This window comes from Sinocyclocheilus anshuiensis, unplaced genomic scaffold (genome assembly GCF_001515605.1).
Source record: "Sinocyclocheilus anshuiensis isolate Anshui unplaced genomic scaffold, SAMN03320099.WGS_v1.1 scaffold1517, whole genome shotgun sequence".
Lineage (NCBI taxonomy): Eukaryota > Metazoa > Chordata > Actinopteri > Cypriniformes > Cyprinidae > Sinocyclocheilus > Sinocyclocheilus anshuiensis.
The window spans coordinates 439637-454217 of NW_015540950.1; the positions used below are offsets into that span (position 1 = coordinate 439637).

General features: G+C 37.6%; 1 protein-coding gene across 1 annotated transcript in view; it reads left to right on the forward strand.

Moving 5' to 3' along the window:
• Positions 1-6661: 6661 nt before the first annotated feature.
• LOC107689938 (integrin alpha-M) overlaps positions 6662-14581 on the forward strand; it is a 30194-nt gene continuing 22274 nt past the window's right edge. Inside the window, exons 1-8 of the mRNA XM_016488124.1 lie at positions 6662-6692; positions 7539-7647; positions 7823-7926; positions 8017-8087; positions 9367-9481; positions 9574-9701; positions 9848-9993; positions 11921-12071. Coding sequence (XP_016343610.1) covers positions 6662-6692; positions 7539-7647; positions 7823-7926; positions 8017-8087; positions 9367-9481; positions 9574-9701; positions 9848-9993; positions 11921-12071 — 855 coding nt within the window. The remainder of the gene's footprint in view (positions 6693-7538; positions 7648-7822; positions 7927-8016; positions 8088-9366; positions 9482-9573; positions 9702-9847; positions 9994-11920; positions 12072-14581) is intronic.

The window sequence follows — 14581 nt, forward strand, 5'->3', positions numbered from 1 at the left end:
AACAGTAAGTGACGTTATGTCTTCCAGTATTGGGAGTGCTGATGAAAGTGATCTACTGCATCTATGCTTTGATCATCATACTGAATATGATACATATGTAGTCTTTGATGAAAACGTAATTTAATTTTCTCAGCTTTTTGCTTAAAACTTACACTCAAGTGTTGATAAAAAAGAATGCTTGAAACTAGAATAAAACAGATTGTTTTGTTTAAAAGTAGAGGCTCTATTCTTTATTTTGTCATAATGCTCTGTTATTTATACAACAAAATATTCTGGGGGCCAAGAAAATGTTGTGAAAATGATCAAAACCTCTGGCGGTGACTGGTAACTTTAAAAAAAAATTCTGCCAGGAAAAGAGTTGGTATTTTAAAAGAAGGAAAAGAGTACCATATTTGATTATCACGATTTGAAAAGCTTGCAGTAAATACTGGTCAGCATTAAGCAAAGTTAGTCTCACGCAGGCACAACATCCAGCACAGGTTTGGCTTGTGTGAAAACATGAATGAAGGTTTTATTACACGTGAGTATATAACATGTTAGGTTGTAAGTCACCCAACCAATATTTTTGTTTGTTTAAAATCCAACCATAATTTTTAATGTTATTATTTTACTTTTTGAACACTTCAAGCACATTTTAATATTAATAATACTGTGATAATATTGACAACATCTTGGTCACTGTAATTGTGATATGAAAATGTCACTGTTTCACATCTAACTATATGTTCAGATGTTTTAGGCTGTTATTATTTTTATTTTTATTTTTTTGTTGTGTTGCTCTCAAACAATTTTGTTGGCTGCAAATTTGGTGATGTGTAAAGCAGCGTCTTAAGTGAGCTCATTATTTATCTTTAAGATATGGGGTGATGTCACTGTCTGCCTACTGTGTTGGAACGAGGAGCGAAGGAGCGAGGAGAAGTAGGAGAATTTATGAAGTACATTCTTTATTAATCCATTGGAACACACACGTAGCACAGAAGAATGGACATTTCCTCCAGGGTGGTACCCGTTCCGGGACCAATGGCGGATCAGGCAGTTCCGGAAGCCATGTCGGAGCAGGCAGACTAGTGAGCCATGGCGGAGCAGGCAGCTCGGGGAGCCATGGCGGAGCAGGCAGACTAGGGAGCCATGGCGGAGCAGGCAGACTAGGAAGCCATGGCAGAGCAACCAGCTCGGGGAGCCATGGCAGAGCAGACAATTCAGAGGGCCATGGCGGAGCGGCCTCCGTGACCTTGGCCTGGGCACTCGGCCCGGTCTCTGCGGCCGGAGCCCTATAGCAAGCCCCACCCCCCCAAAAAAAAATGACTGGGGGAAATTTCGGGTTCTGAGGCTCTCCGTGGGCCTGACGTAGGAGCAGCGTCCCTCCCTGGGCTTGACTTGGGAACAGGGGCCCACTCTGGGCTGGACTTGGGAAAGAAGTCCCTATCTAGGATTAACTTGTGAACCGGATCCCTCTCTGGTAACTTGGGAATGGGAGCCCTCCCTGGGCTTAACTTGGGAACAGGAGCCCTCTCTGGGCTGGACATGGGAACAGGAGCCCTCTCTGGGCTGGAAATGGGAACAGGAGCCCTCTCTGGGCTTAACTTGGGACAAGGAGCCCTCTCTGGGCTGGACATGGGAACAGGAGCCCTCTCTGGGCTGGACGTGGGAACAGGAGCCTTCTCTGGGCTGGATGTGGGAACAGGAGCACTCTCTGGGCTGAACGTGGAAAAAGGAGCCATTTCTGGGCTTAACTTGGGAACAGGAGCCCTCTCTGGGCTTAACTTGGGAACAGGAACCCTCTCTGGGTTGAACATGGGAACAGGAGCCCTCTCTGGGCTGGACGTGGGAACAGGAGCCCTCTCTGTGCTAAACTTGGGAACAAGAGCCCTGGCTGGAGCAAGCTCAGGGGCTGGAGCCAACACTTGAGCGGACTCAAGGGCTGGAGCCGACACTGGATTGGACTCAGGGGCTTGAGCCGACACTGGAGCGGACTCAGGGGCTGGAGCTAACAATCTTTTTCTCCTCATATTCCTCCTCTGTTTGGGGTTAAGGAGCGGGCTGCTGTCAGCTGAGGGCTTGAGAGGGAATTGGCCAGCGGGCTTGACAATGGAATGGCCTGCGGGCTTGACAATGGAGCAGTTTGCAGGCTTGACTTCGGAGCGGCTGGCGGGTTTGAGAGTGCAGCGGCCGGCGGGCCTGTCTGCTGAGTAGCCGGCGGGCTTGACGACGGAGCGGCCGGTGGGCTTGACTGCTGAACGGATGGCAGGCTTGACGCAGAACTGGTTCTGAATTGGGGCCAGACACTCTACAGACACCGCAGGATACCTTCCCTCCAGCTCAGTCCAGTGGTGTCTGGGAGGTCCATGGGGCGATGGTAATTGGCCCCGATCCAGAACAAAGAATTTAGCGCTGCGATGTCCAGCGCCGTCATAACAGCGAGCCCGTAGAATTCTCGGGCGAACCCGACAAACGGGAGATCCCTGCGGGCTAGGGCGGAGAATCTCGCGGTGATCTCCATGGTCACAGGTCAATGGGGAAAAAAAAGATGACTTTCAGAAAAACTGAAACAAAAATGGGGATAAGGGGCACCACTTACTTTTTGTAAGGTCTGGTTTTCTGTCACGGTCTGTCTACTGTGTTGGTACGAGGAGCGAAAGAGCGAGGAGACGTAGGTGAATTCTTGAAGTACATTCTTTATTAATCCATTGGAACACACACGTAGCACAGAACAATAGACGTTTAAGACCGGAGGCAGGACACAGAAAAAACCAGGGCTTAAATAACTAGAACTAAACGAGGAACACCTGACATCAATGAACATAATCAAAAAAGGGAGAAAATGGGTAATGGGGAGCACATGGGGAGCAAAACACAAGACACAGGAACACAGGGCTGACAGGTGACAGAGTTGCAAATATTTTAGTGCCTTTTTGCAAAAAGGAAAGACACTCATCCAGTGCAGGCTTTTAGGAAAAAACACAAAAACAATGACTAGAAAGCCATTGGCTCTTAAAATGTTAAGACTTTTTTTTTTATCCAGCACAAGTCATTACAGATCTTCACGGAGTTGCATTGGACTCTGTTCAAAACATTTGCTAATTGTTTATTGCCAACTATAATTTCCACCTTGCAACAGGCAGCAACAGTCTTTTCCACCTGATTTTGCAAGATTTGTTTGTCAAAAATGTTCTAGTGATAATCTAGTGACCAAAAACATCTATTACATATTTCTATATTCAATTTATACATTTGATACAGTAGCTCTTATCATTTAGTTAGCTGGTCTGATTATTTAAAAGTTCAACCATTAGTTGAACTATTTTTTGTAGTAGTATTAATTCTAAAATTGTAGTAATTCCAAGTAAAACATTTTAGAAAATAACGTCAAAAAACCCATGCAATCTGCTGATTCAGTGCACTGACTGAGGTATCTTTTCCATGGACTTTCATTCACTTTTTCCTTGTTGATCATTCCAAGATAGCAGCACTTTATTTTGTATTCACAGCTTGAAATTCATGATTAAGAAGATATATATACTGCCCCATGAATTATTCTCAGTAAAAATTAAGTTACTGTTACTAGAGTAGAAACTATTACTCCATAACATCAGTTTGGCAACTTCCTTATGAGTTAGCTATCTTCCTCTTCACTCTGTCATTTGAGAACTCAAACAGTCTCTTTCTGTTTGTTTCCACAAAATCAATCGATGATCAATCAATCAAGTATTATGTTGTTTTTATAATGTAGTTCTTGCTGGATAATTAATTGCATCTGAAGTGATTAATCATGAAAACTGTGTGATTAGTCAGTTAAATTTTTAAGCTCCAAAAGTCACACCTTTTATTTTTCTCAAATCACAGAAATGAGTGTTTGTACATGCAACACATAATTATTATGAATTAAGTACAAGGGAATGATCATATATTACTGTCCTTGACATAGAAAGTGTGAAAACCTCTGTAAACCTTGATAAAAATACATATATTATTGGCAGCTAAGTTTCAGTCAGTGTAGGTGGGACAGAGGCTTGTTTCCCCTCCACAAGTTTTGCAAAAAGGTCCAGAAAGCTCTGCTGAAATGCAGCCTGCTGTCGTCTGGCCTCTGCAGCTTCTGCTCTTTCCTCAGCCAGTTCTCTCGCCCGTGCCGCAGCCTCTCTTGACTATTGCTCCGACAGCATCTGTAAGAAATGATCCATTGCAGCATTGGCTTCCTTCCTCCTGGCCTCCTCCAACTCCCTCATTTCCTTCAGTGCCAACATAACAAGTGTGTCTCCCCTTTTCCTCTTTCCTAGCATGAAGACATTAATAAATCTATACTTAACAATCCGGTCTTAAACACTTACATTGCAGCTATTGCACTAATTGTACTACGCATAAACATTTTCACAGCACAGTTTACAAACTTCACAGAGTTAAACGATGTGTTTGATTGTAATGTTGGTTGGGCTACTAGATTTGGCCACTAACTTTGTACCAATACTTATCTGGTAAATAGCTAACGTTGATGTATTTATCATGATTTATAACTTTATGTAAAAGTTACTTGCCTTTTACAGATATGTCAGTGTCACTGGCCTCCGAATCTTTGCTTTCCACATTTCTAGTGCATGCTGGTTTGTGGCCAAGGATTGCATCCATTGACCCATACCATTTACCTGTCCGTTGGTCAGAATTATTTAGGTTGTTGTGTTCTTTAATCTTTTTGTAGTCTTGTTTCAGTTTTTTAAGCTTTTCCCGACACTGCTTAGCTGAGTGGTGGATCCCGACCAGCAGCAGCTGTGCTGAGATGTTGCTGTACACTTTGCTGTTACGCTTTGACGACGCAAAACCTCTCTGGATTTCCTTGCTGGAGAAAATTCTCAGCAAGGCTTGTACCTCGCAGTCAGTCCACTTTTCTGAATACTCCATATTTGAAGAAAATTATTACAGTAAGATTTAGCTAATACAAGACCGAGTCTTCTTTGTCATTCGTTTATGCATTTGAGAAATGACGGGTCGCAGCACCTCTTTGCTGCAAAAGGAACGGAGTAGTTCCTCAAACAGTTCCTGAAACGGGGATTAGGTTCTGCACAGAACCATTTTATTAATCTGTCACAATTCAGGGTTTGTAAAGAGGTTGATTTTAAATGATGGGGCAAACTGCAAACCCGCAGCTTAGTGGTGTTGATAATTTTGTGTGTTTATATTTAAGGCTTTGACATAGCACCAAAAAAGGCCTGTTTGTTTCTCTTGGGCAGAGAGCGTGGAAATGAGTTCTGTAATATCCAGTTGTGACAGCTTTGGCTCAAACTATCATAGATGAACCTCAGGGAAAACTTACACCACAAAAAAAGTTCTTACTCAGTATTTTTGTCTTGTTTTACAGTACAAAAATCTAAACATTACAAAATCAAGATACATTTACTGGAGATACAAACTAATGCTATAAGTAGTTGCTTATTAGCATGCATATTGGCTGTTTATTAGTACTTACAAAGAACATAATACCTTATTCTGCAATTAGATTTGTTAACAACTACCTTAATAACTATTAAGCAGCAAATTAGGAGTTTATTGAGTTTATTACTGTCCCTGTGTTATGGAAGACAGCATATATAAAACCATTACCTAAAATTACGTCCAAGAGAATATAAAGATTTTAGACCAATAGCCCTTACCTCAGTAATTGTGAAATGTCTTGAAAGATTGTTACTTCAGCACTTAGTTAGGATGGTTAAAGATAGACTGGATCCTTGGCAGTTTGCCTATAAAAAAGGTTGTAGTACGGAAGATGCAGTTGCTGCTTTGGTGCATATCATCTCTAAACATTTAGATAAATCTAATACAACTATAAGAACTTTGTTTTTAGATTTTTCTTCTGCATTCAATACCATAAAGGTTGACAAATTGATGTCAAAACTTGTACAGTTGGGTGTAAATCTGTATTTGATTCGTTGGTATATCTCATTTCTCACTAATAGAGTTCAGAGAGTTAAAGTGAATAAAACTGTGTCATCCGCTATCATAACAAATGTTGGAGTACCCCAGGGTTGCGTCAGTTCTGCCATCCTTTTCACCTTGTATACAGATGCCTGTCGAACTGACATATTAAATCAGTATATTTTAAAGTATTCTGATGACACTGTCTTAATATCTGTGTTGAATGACGGGGACAGTCCTGGGTTTCATCAACAGGGTGTGACTAAATTAGTTGAGTGGTGTGAGAACAATGATCTTGTTATTAATATAAGTAAAACAGAAGAGATTATATTTGGGTCTACATCTGATACTTCTATAAGGCCTGTTTTTATTCATAATGGAAAAATCAGACAGGTTAAAACATACAAGTATTTAGGAGTGATGATTGACGATATGTTATCATGGAAAGATCATATTGACGCTCTCTGTAAAAGAACAAAGCAGAGAATCTACTTTCTTCGTCGTCTTAGGTCATTCGGAGTAAGAAAGCAGATTCTTCTGTTGTTCTTTATGTCTGTGATAATGAGTGTACTGCAATACTGCAACTCCATTTGGTATAGGAGTTTGTCTGTTATGCTAAAAACAAAGCTGTTCAATCAATTAAAAATTTGCTCAAGGATTGTAGGTCAGCCCCTTGAGAAGCTCTATGATTCAGCTTATTATAATAATTTGTTAGGACTGGCTAACAAGATAGTTTCTGATCCTAATCATGTTCTGCATAATGAGTTTGAATTATTACCATCAAACCGGAGGTACAGAGTCCCAAGATTCAACAAAGTTAGGCTGAAACACTCTTTTGTGCATCAGGCAATCCTGGAGCTTAATCAAAAATCAAGAGTAATGTGAACATGGTGTAGTTGTAGAAGTGTAGTAGCAGGGTAAGGCATAATGTAATGTTGAAGGGAATGTAATGTATATTGTGTTTTGTTGGTGTGTGGATGAAGTGCATGTTGTTGTTTAAAGGATGTTGATTGTTGTAAACACAGATACTGTCATGCAAGAAAAATTTCACACTCGCTTGACAATAAAGTGTTATATCATATCATATCATATCATATCATATCATATCATATATCAATAACTACCTTAATAACTATTAAGCAGCAAATTAGGAGTTTATTGAGGCAAAAGTTGTAGTTAATAGTTACTTTATAGTGAATATTGGTCCCTAAATTAAAGTGTGACCAAAATGACATAAAATGTCTGCCAAGGGGGAAAGAAAAATAAACTTCCCTTCCCTTTGAATTAAGTTTTATTTTCCTTACCACTTCACTTTTTAAGTATAAACTAAATTTTGATAATTATGTTTAGAAAACAAGACTTACCCTATTTTGCATTTTCAGTAAATTTATCTTGATTTAAGATTTTTATTTTTATTTTAGATATTTGTGCTGGAAAACAAGAAAAAAAAAATACTAAACCGCTTTTTTAGTGTAAGATGAGTTGTTTTTTTAACCACCTCATTTCTTCTCAATAACAATATTTGTATTTTTCAAAATATTGGCAGTTTGAGCAGACGGATTGCTCAAAAATGAACATGTTATTTGTGTGTGTGTGTGTTTGTGCGTGTTATAATGGTCTTCATTTTCATCATCCAGCATTTCACTCAGTGCTGACATTCAACATCGATCCTGTGACTTGGAAGTACTTCACAAGAAAAAATGATGTTGGCTTTGGCTATAGAGTGATACAGAGAGATACATCTAGGTGAGAGAAAAAGAGTTTGAATTAAAAAATTTTTTTTATATATTTTGTTTATTTATTTAAGACTATTTTGTATACAAGAAATGCAGGTGTGAACAACCATTACAGAACACTGACCCATCGCAATTAATAAAATATATATTTGAAACCTAACATGTTTTCCTTTACTTTTCTATAGTTTTCTTGTGAGTGATCCTTTAGTACAATACAGCCATAACACAAGAGGACAAGTTTATAGCTGTACCATTTCACAGGAAACTTGCCTGCCGGTGACAATTAACGGTATTTTGTTTTTCATATTTCATATTTACAAGTGATAAGTCTGTTTGACATGTAAAATCTAAACAATTTTAATTATTTATACAATGACAGTGCCTTCTGAAGCGGTTAACATGTCTCTTGGACTTTCTATGACTAAGGATACACAATCTTCTAATTCAGTGGTATGTTGTATGTTCATCCTAAAACACAAATAAATACATATACAGATGCCTGTAGTGATAGTCCACTGAAGGCGAGTAGTAGATGAACCCAAGTGCAGCTTTATTTACAACAGTAATCCAAACATAACCCAAACTGAGACTTGACTTGAACAGACTTGACTTGAACAGACTTCACTCACCAACAGCAGGTACATACATTCAATACACAACAAGAGACAATGGCAAAATGATGGCTACTTATAGCAAACAATACAGGTCACATGACAAGAACCAACCAATGAGAGACAGGACACATGACTAAAACAACCAATGAGAACATACGAACCAAAGAACAAATCAGAACATAACACAAGGTGCGTTCGACTTAACGCAGCACTGCGGTGATCGATCAATTTCTGACTTGAAGCAGTGCATGCCGGTTAGAAATTTTGTCCGACTTGAGACGGCACCGACGCCACGCCGCTGACTCAGCCGGCGCAGTTTCTTCAGAGCGGCTGCAGGAGCGTTGATGACGACACAGCCATTTCACGATTGGCCAGATTTACCGCATGACAACTATCACGTGTGTTTTGGGTTTATTCTAACCTTTTCAATTCCAATAATAGCCACAAATCTGTGTTTTTAGAACAGTAAAAGCTTTCGCAATGTTATATTAAGTCAATACTGTCAATACTTTATCATAAAACACTGATGAAAGCATGCATTCCCCCACTTTATTAGTATTTAAATAGTATATATTTACGTTGAACTTTATTCTTGAACAGACGGCGATGTATTAAGACGTATATAATCAGTATATATCTGTTGCTCATGAAAACGTTTCTGAAATGTCTGTATATTTGACAAATAATTGCATTTAATTAACTTCATCTGTGATAGAGTATGCAAACATGGCGAGAGCTTCACTAACGGGAGCAGAAAGTGTCCGGCTTGACGGCTCCATTTTCAACTCCGCCCCCGACTGCAAGCGGCTATTCTCGATGACTGCCGTCTGTAGCCGTGCTTCAAGTCGAACGCACCTACAGAAAAGGGAATCACATGACATGATCACAAGAGGAGCAAGGAACACATGACAAACCAGGAAACTAAACTAAAGCATGAATACAAAGCAAAAGACATGAACACCAACACAACCCAAAACAAACCCTGACAATGCCTTATGTAAATGTTGGGCTGAATATTGCACTGATTGCATGATTTTAAACCAGGATTCTGGGATTTATACTTTCAACATTGATACAATGTTTGACATGTCTTTAATACAATTACTTTCCTTCAGGTTTGTGGTCCAACCATTCCTAAGGACTGCAAAGTGCTTACTACCCTCAGTGGTATGTGCTTTATCATGAGCGGAAGCGATGCAGTGAGCACACCTATACCAAGTGCTTTGAGAAGTTAGTGAAATGAAGAATTACCTAGATTTTTCTTTGTATTGCTGATTGATAATCTAATTACATGCCTGTTTTCCTAAACTCCTCATTCACAGGCTGCCCTCTAGAAATAGACATCGCTTTTCTAATAGATGGCTCTGAGAGTGTAGAAGACGTAGATTTTGTTAAAATGAAAACTTTTGTCATAACAATAATCCAGAGTTTTTCCAACTGCAGTTCTCAGGTAGGAGTCCATATGGCCAATTTTTACATTTAGATGCTACTCAAAAAAGTGTGGTTCACATTGCAGCCCATAAACAATTTAGACAGGAACAGCATGTTTGAATGACATGTAATGCATGTAATGACGTATGTGTTCTTCTTGTATAGTTTGCCATTGCACAGTTCTCCACTGGTTTTGAAATTCACTCCAAGTTTGAAGCAGTCAATGACATTGATTCATGGAGGAAAAGAATAGAAGAGATTAAACAGCAAAAAGGATGGACCTACAGTGCAAAGGCTATAAATAAACTTGTGTACGTCACTTCTAATGTTGTCAATATAGAGTATCTCAAAATGCCACTTCAGAATGTATTCATGCAAACCTTATTTTATTTGATCCAAATCTCACTTTTAGTTCTTCTAAAACTGATTTTGTAGCATATTAAAGGAATAGTTCTCCATAAAATAAAAATTTGGAGAAACGTGTCATTGCATCACTGTCTCAGCAATGGATGCTCTGCAGTGAATGGGTGTCATCAGAATGAGAATCCAAACAGCTGATAAAAACACCACAATCATCCTCAAGTAATCCATACCACTCCAGTCCATCAGTTAACATTTTAAGAAGCAGAAACCTGCATGTTTGTAAGAAACAAATTTAACTATAAAATGTTGCTTCTGACTGAAATATAAGTCCTCTATCCATAATATTGTTTCCTCCAGTGAAAAAAGCAATAGGAGAAACAACAGGAGATGCACCTTTTCACTAGAGGAAGCGTTAATATGGATTATGGACTCGTAATTTAGTTAAAAACATCTTAAAGATGGATTTGTTTCAACTTTAGTCTTCTCCAGATGTTAGCTGATGGACTGGAGTGGTGTGGATTATTGTGATGTTTTTATTGGCTGTTTGGACTCTCATTCTGACGGCACTCATACACTTCAGAGGATTCATTAGTAGTGTAGAAGACGTAGATTTTGTTAAAATGAAAACTTTTGTCATAACAATAATCCAGAGTTTTTCCAACTGCAGTTCTCAGGTAGGAGTCCATATGGCCAATTTTTACATTTAGATGCTACTCAAAAAAGTGTGGTTCACATTGCAGCCCATAAACAATTTAGACAGGAACAGCATGTTTGAATGACATGTAATGCATGTAATGACGTATGTGTTCTTCTTGTATAGTTTGCCATTGCACAGTTCTCCACTGGTTTTGAAATTCACTCCAAGTTTGAAGCAGTCAATGACATTGATTCATGGAGGAAAAGAATAGAAGAGATTAAACAGCAAAAAGGATGGACCTACAGTGCAAAGGCTATAAATAAACTTGTGTACGTCACTTCTAATGTTGTCAATATAGAGTATCTCAAAATGCCACTTCAGAATGTATTCATGCAAACCTTATTTTATTTGATCCAAATCTCACTTTTAGTTCTTCTAAAACTGATTTTGTAGCATATTAAAGGAATAGTTCTCCATAAAATAAAAATTTGGAGAAACGTGTCATTGCATCACTGTCTCAGCAATGGATGCTCTGCAGTGAATGGGTGTCATCAGAATGAGAATCCAAACAGCTGATAAAAACACCACAATCATCCTCAAGTAATCCATACCACTCCAGTCCATCAGTTAACATTTTAAGAAGCAGAAACCTGCATGTTTGTAAGAAACAAATTTAACTATAAAATGTTGCTTCTGACTGAAATATAAGTCCTCTATCCATAATATTGTTTCCTCCAGTGAAAAAAGCAATAGGAGAAACAACAGGAGATGCACCTTTTCACTAGAGGAAGCGTTAATATGGATTATGGACTCGTAATTTAGTTAAAAACATCTTAAAGATGGATTTGTTTCAACTTTAGTCTTCTCCAGATGTTAGCTGATGGACTGGAGTGGTGTGGATTATTGTGATGTTTTTATTGGCTGTTTGGACTCTCATTCTGATGGCACCCATTCACTGCAGAGGATCCATTGCTGAGCAAGTGATGGAATGCTACATTTTTCCAGATCTGTTGTCCAGAAACTCATGTACATGGCCTAAGGCTGAGCAAAGTTTCAACAAATTTTCATTTTGAATAAACTGTTTCTTTAAGGGGTTGGCTGATCTGGAGAAAAACAAATAGTTTTTCTGAGTTTGAAACTGCAACACCCATAAGAAGTAAAGCGCACAAACAATTATGTGACTTCTAATAGCTGTTTTCAACACTATTTATGATGCTTTTCTTATTTCCATTGTACAGGGATGAGCTCTTCGTAACTGAAGGAGGGGCGAGGCAATCAGCAGTTAAAATCCTAATTGTTATTACTGACGGTAGATCAAATGATGAACCTCATCTCAGAGGTGCTGTTGAAAAGGCAGAAAAGAAGAATATTATCCGATTTGCTATTGGCGTAAGATCCACGTTTTCTTTGACTCAAGGCCTTCGAGCGTCAAAAGGGATGCAAAAACTAAAACACAAAAAGAAGAATTAATGTAGTCCTCCAAATAGAGTGTCCAAGTTGTCAACAAGTCACTCTTTTGAGTCAGTTTTTTCATTGAATTAGTTGATTCAGTTCATAAAACATGTATTGACTACTTTTATTATACTTTCATTGTGTTTTTGTCTTTTTTTTTTTTAAGTTTGAAAGCTCTAGTCCTCATTCATATACAGTGCACTGCATGAAAAGGCACGTTTCCGGACTGTTCACGTCAGCGCACGAACCTGTAAACGGCATGTTTCCGGCAGTTTCTGTGTATGTGCCTTGGCGTTTCTGACTTCTGGACACGGACAGAAACTGACTCTTTTGTGCTCGGCGATAAACCCCCAGACACAGACGGAAATGTTGACGCACTCACCGGTAAATCCACTTATCGTCCTGTTTATAAGCAGTGAAATCTCCGTGAATGGCCAATCATATATCTCAGTAAACATCTGAAAATTAGCATGCACTTAATATATTTTAAATGCTAACTGGCCTTCTACACAAAAATGCGTCATATGCGCTCATAAAAACTGTAAAGAAAGCCACAAACACAGCAAAGTGTCAACAAAACAATTTAATTTTTCAGCAAATGCAGGACTGCAAACATTTAACTGGACTGCAAATATTATTCAATAAACGCAACAGGACTGCAACATTTAACTAATCATTTAGATTGAGAAAAAGATTTAAAAAACACAGACACTTCAAGAAAATCATTAAACTGATTAAACAATCAAATATTTTTTTAAAAAGAAACAAAAAATGTATACTAATAAAAAACAAACACAATAATGAATACACTTGCAATGGAAACTTCAATGTCAGGGCAGTGATTACTGCTCCAATCTTAGACAGTCACACACACATATTCTACAACTCTAATGGCACCATCAAGACCATGCCATATTTTTTCATTTAATTCAGCCCTTCAGAAGCTACAGAAGATACTGTTATGCTCATAAATTTACATATCCCTAGCAGAATATGCAATAATTTTAACAAAATAAGAGGGATCATAAACATTGCATGCTATTTTTATTTAGTACTGTCCTGAATAAGCAATTTTACATAACAGATATTTACTAGTGCTGTCAATCGATTACATTTTTTTTACTAATTAATCGCATATTTTTCTGAAATTAATCGCGATTAATCCCACCTAACAGTAAAGTTTTTCAATATACTTTTATATTGCATTAATTTCACATTCAATCTTCAAATTAATGTACAAACAACATAAAGACAGTATATATATTTTTTATATTTGTTTAATGGCATCTTTTTTATGACTGAAGGCCAGTATCAATGATACCAATACTGATTTCTCTATAAAATTGCCCTCCCCCCCCAATATTTAACCATTGACTATAGCCATTCAACATTACAGTATAATTGAGAGCTATCAATTTTAATATGTATTAGACTTTAAAAAAATAACTTCTAATTTAAGAGAACTTAAAACAATCTTCACATAAACCCATTATAATAAATGTAATATTTACCTGTGCCCTTCAGCAGAAATTTGTTTTTATTTGTTTATATTTATTGTTATATATGCTTATTTCCCCTCTCAATTCATGTATTGCTTTACCTAATTAACGTTCTGTATAATTATGCTAGTATTGAATAATTATGCTTGCGCATAGAAAAGTGCAAAAACTGTAAACACCTGACAACTATGCCAATAAAGTTTTGACTTTATGATTGTATTTACACTGGTATTTGACGATAAATTAGCGTGCAGTGTTTTCATTTACAAATGAAACTATGCGAATGATTCATTCATCAATGAAACACTATAGTATTTATAGTCTATTAATTAGCCGAAATATATGTTAAATTCAACCTTTAAACTGCACTTCCAGTAAAAATTCCCATAAGTCATATAGCATAATCAAAGCTTTATTGGCATGTCGAGCATTTACAGTAGGCTATTATTTACAAAACTATTCAGAATGTTAAGTAAAGAGATCGAAATGAAGGAGAAAAAATCATATACATAACAACGAATATAAAAATATAACCAGTCATTTTAATAATAGTATACAAGTATTATGGAAAAAAGATGATAATTTCATGGACTTACAAGACTAAGGGATAGATAAAAATGTTTTCTTGTAGGCCTATTTTATTTTATGTGCTTTATGTAACATTTATTCATGATAAACTTCTTTTGAATTCTGTCTACATCGTGTGCAGTACAGTTCGGTAGCCTAGGCCTATGGTTAATATAATAATTTAATAATGTAATAATTTCTATAATAATTAACATTATAAATTCTTAGTTAAAAATAAACTATTAATAAATCCATCTCTGATAATCCCAGGTTGCTATGGTCACACAGGTTTGTTTACGCATTAAACTCTTGGCCACGAGAAGAATATGTTGTTCCCTTAACATAGGATCTCGAGGCCACGACATAAGGATGTCGTTACCT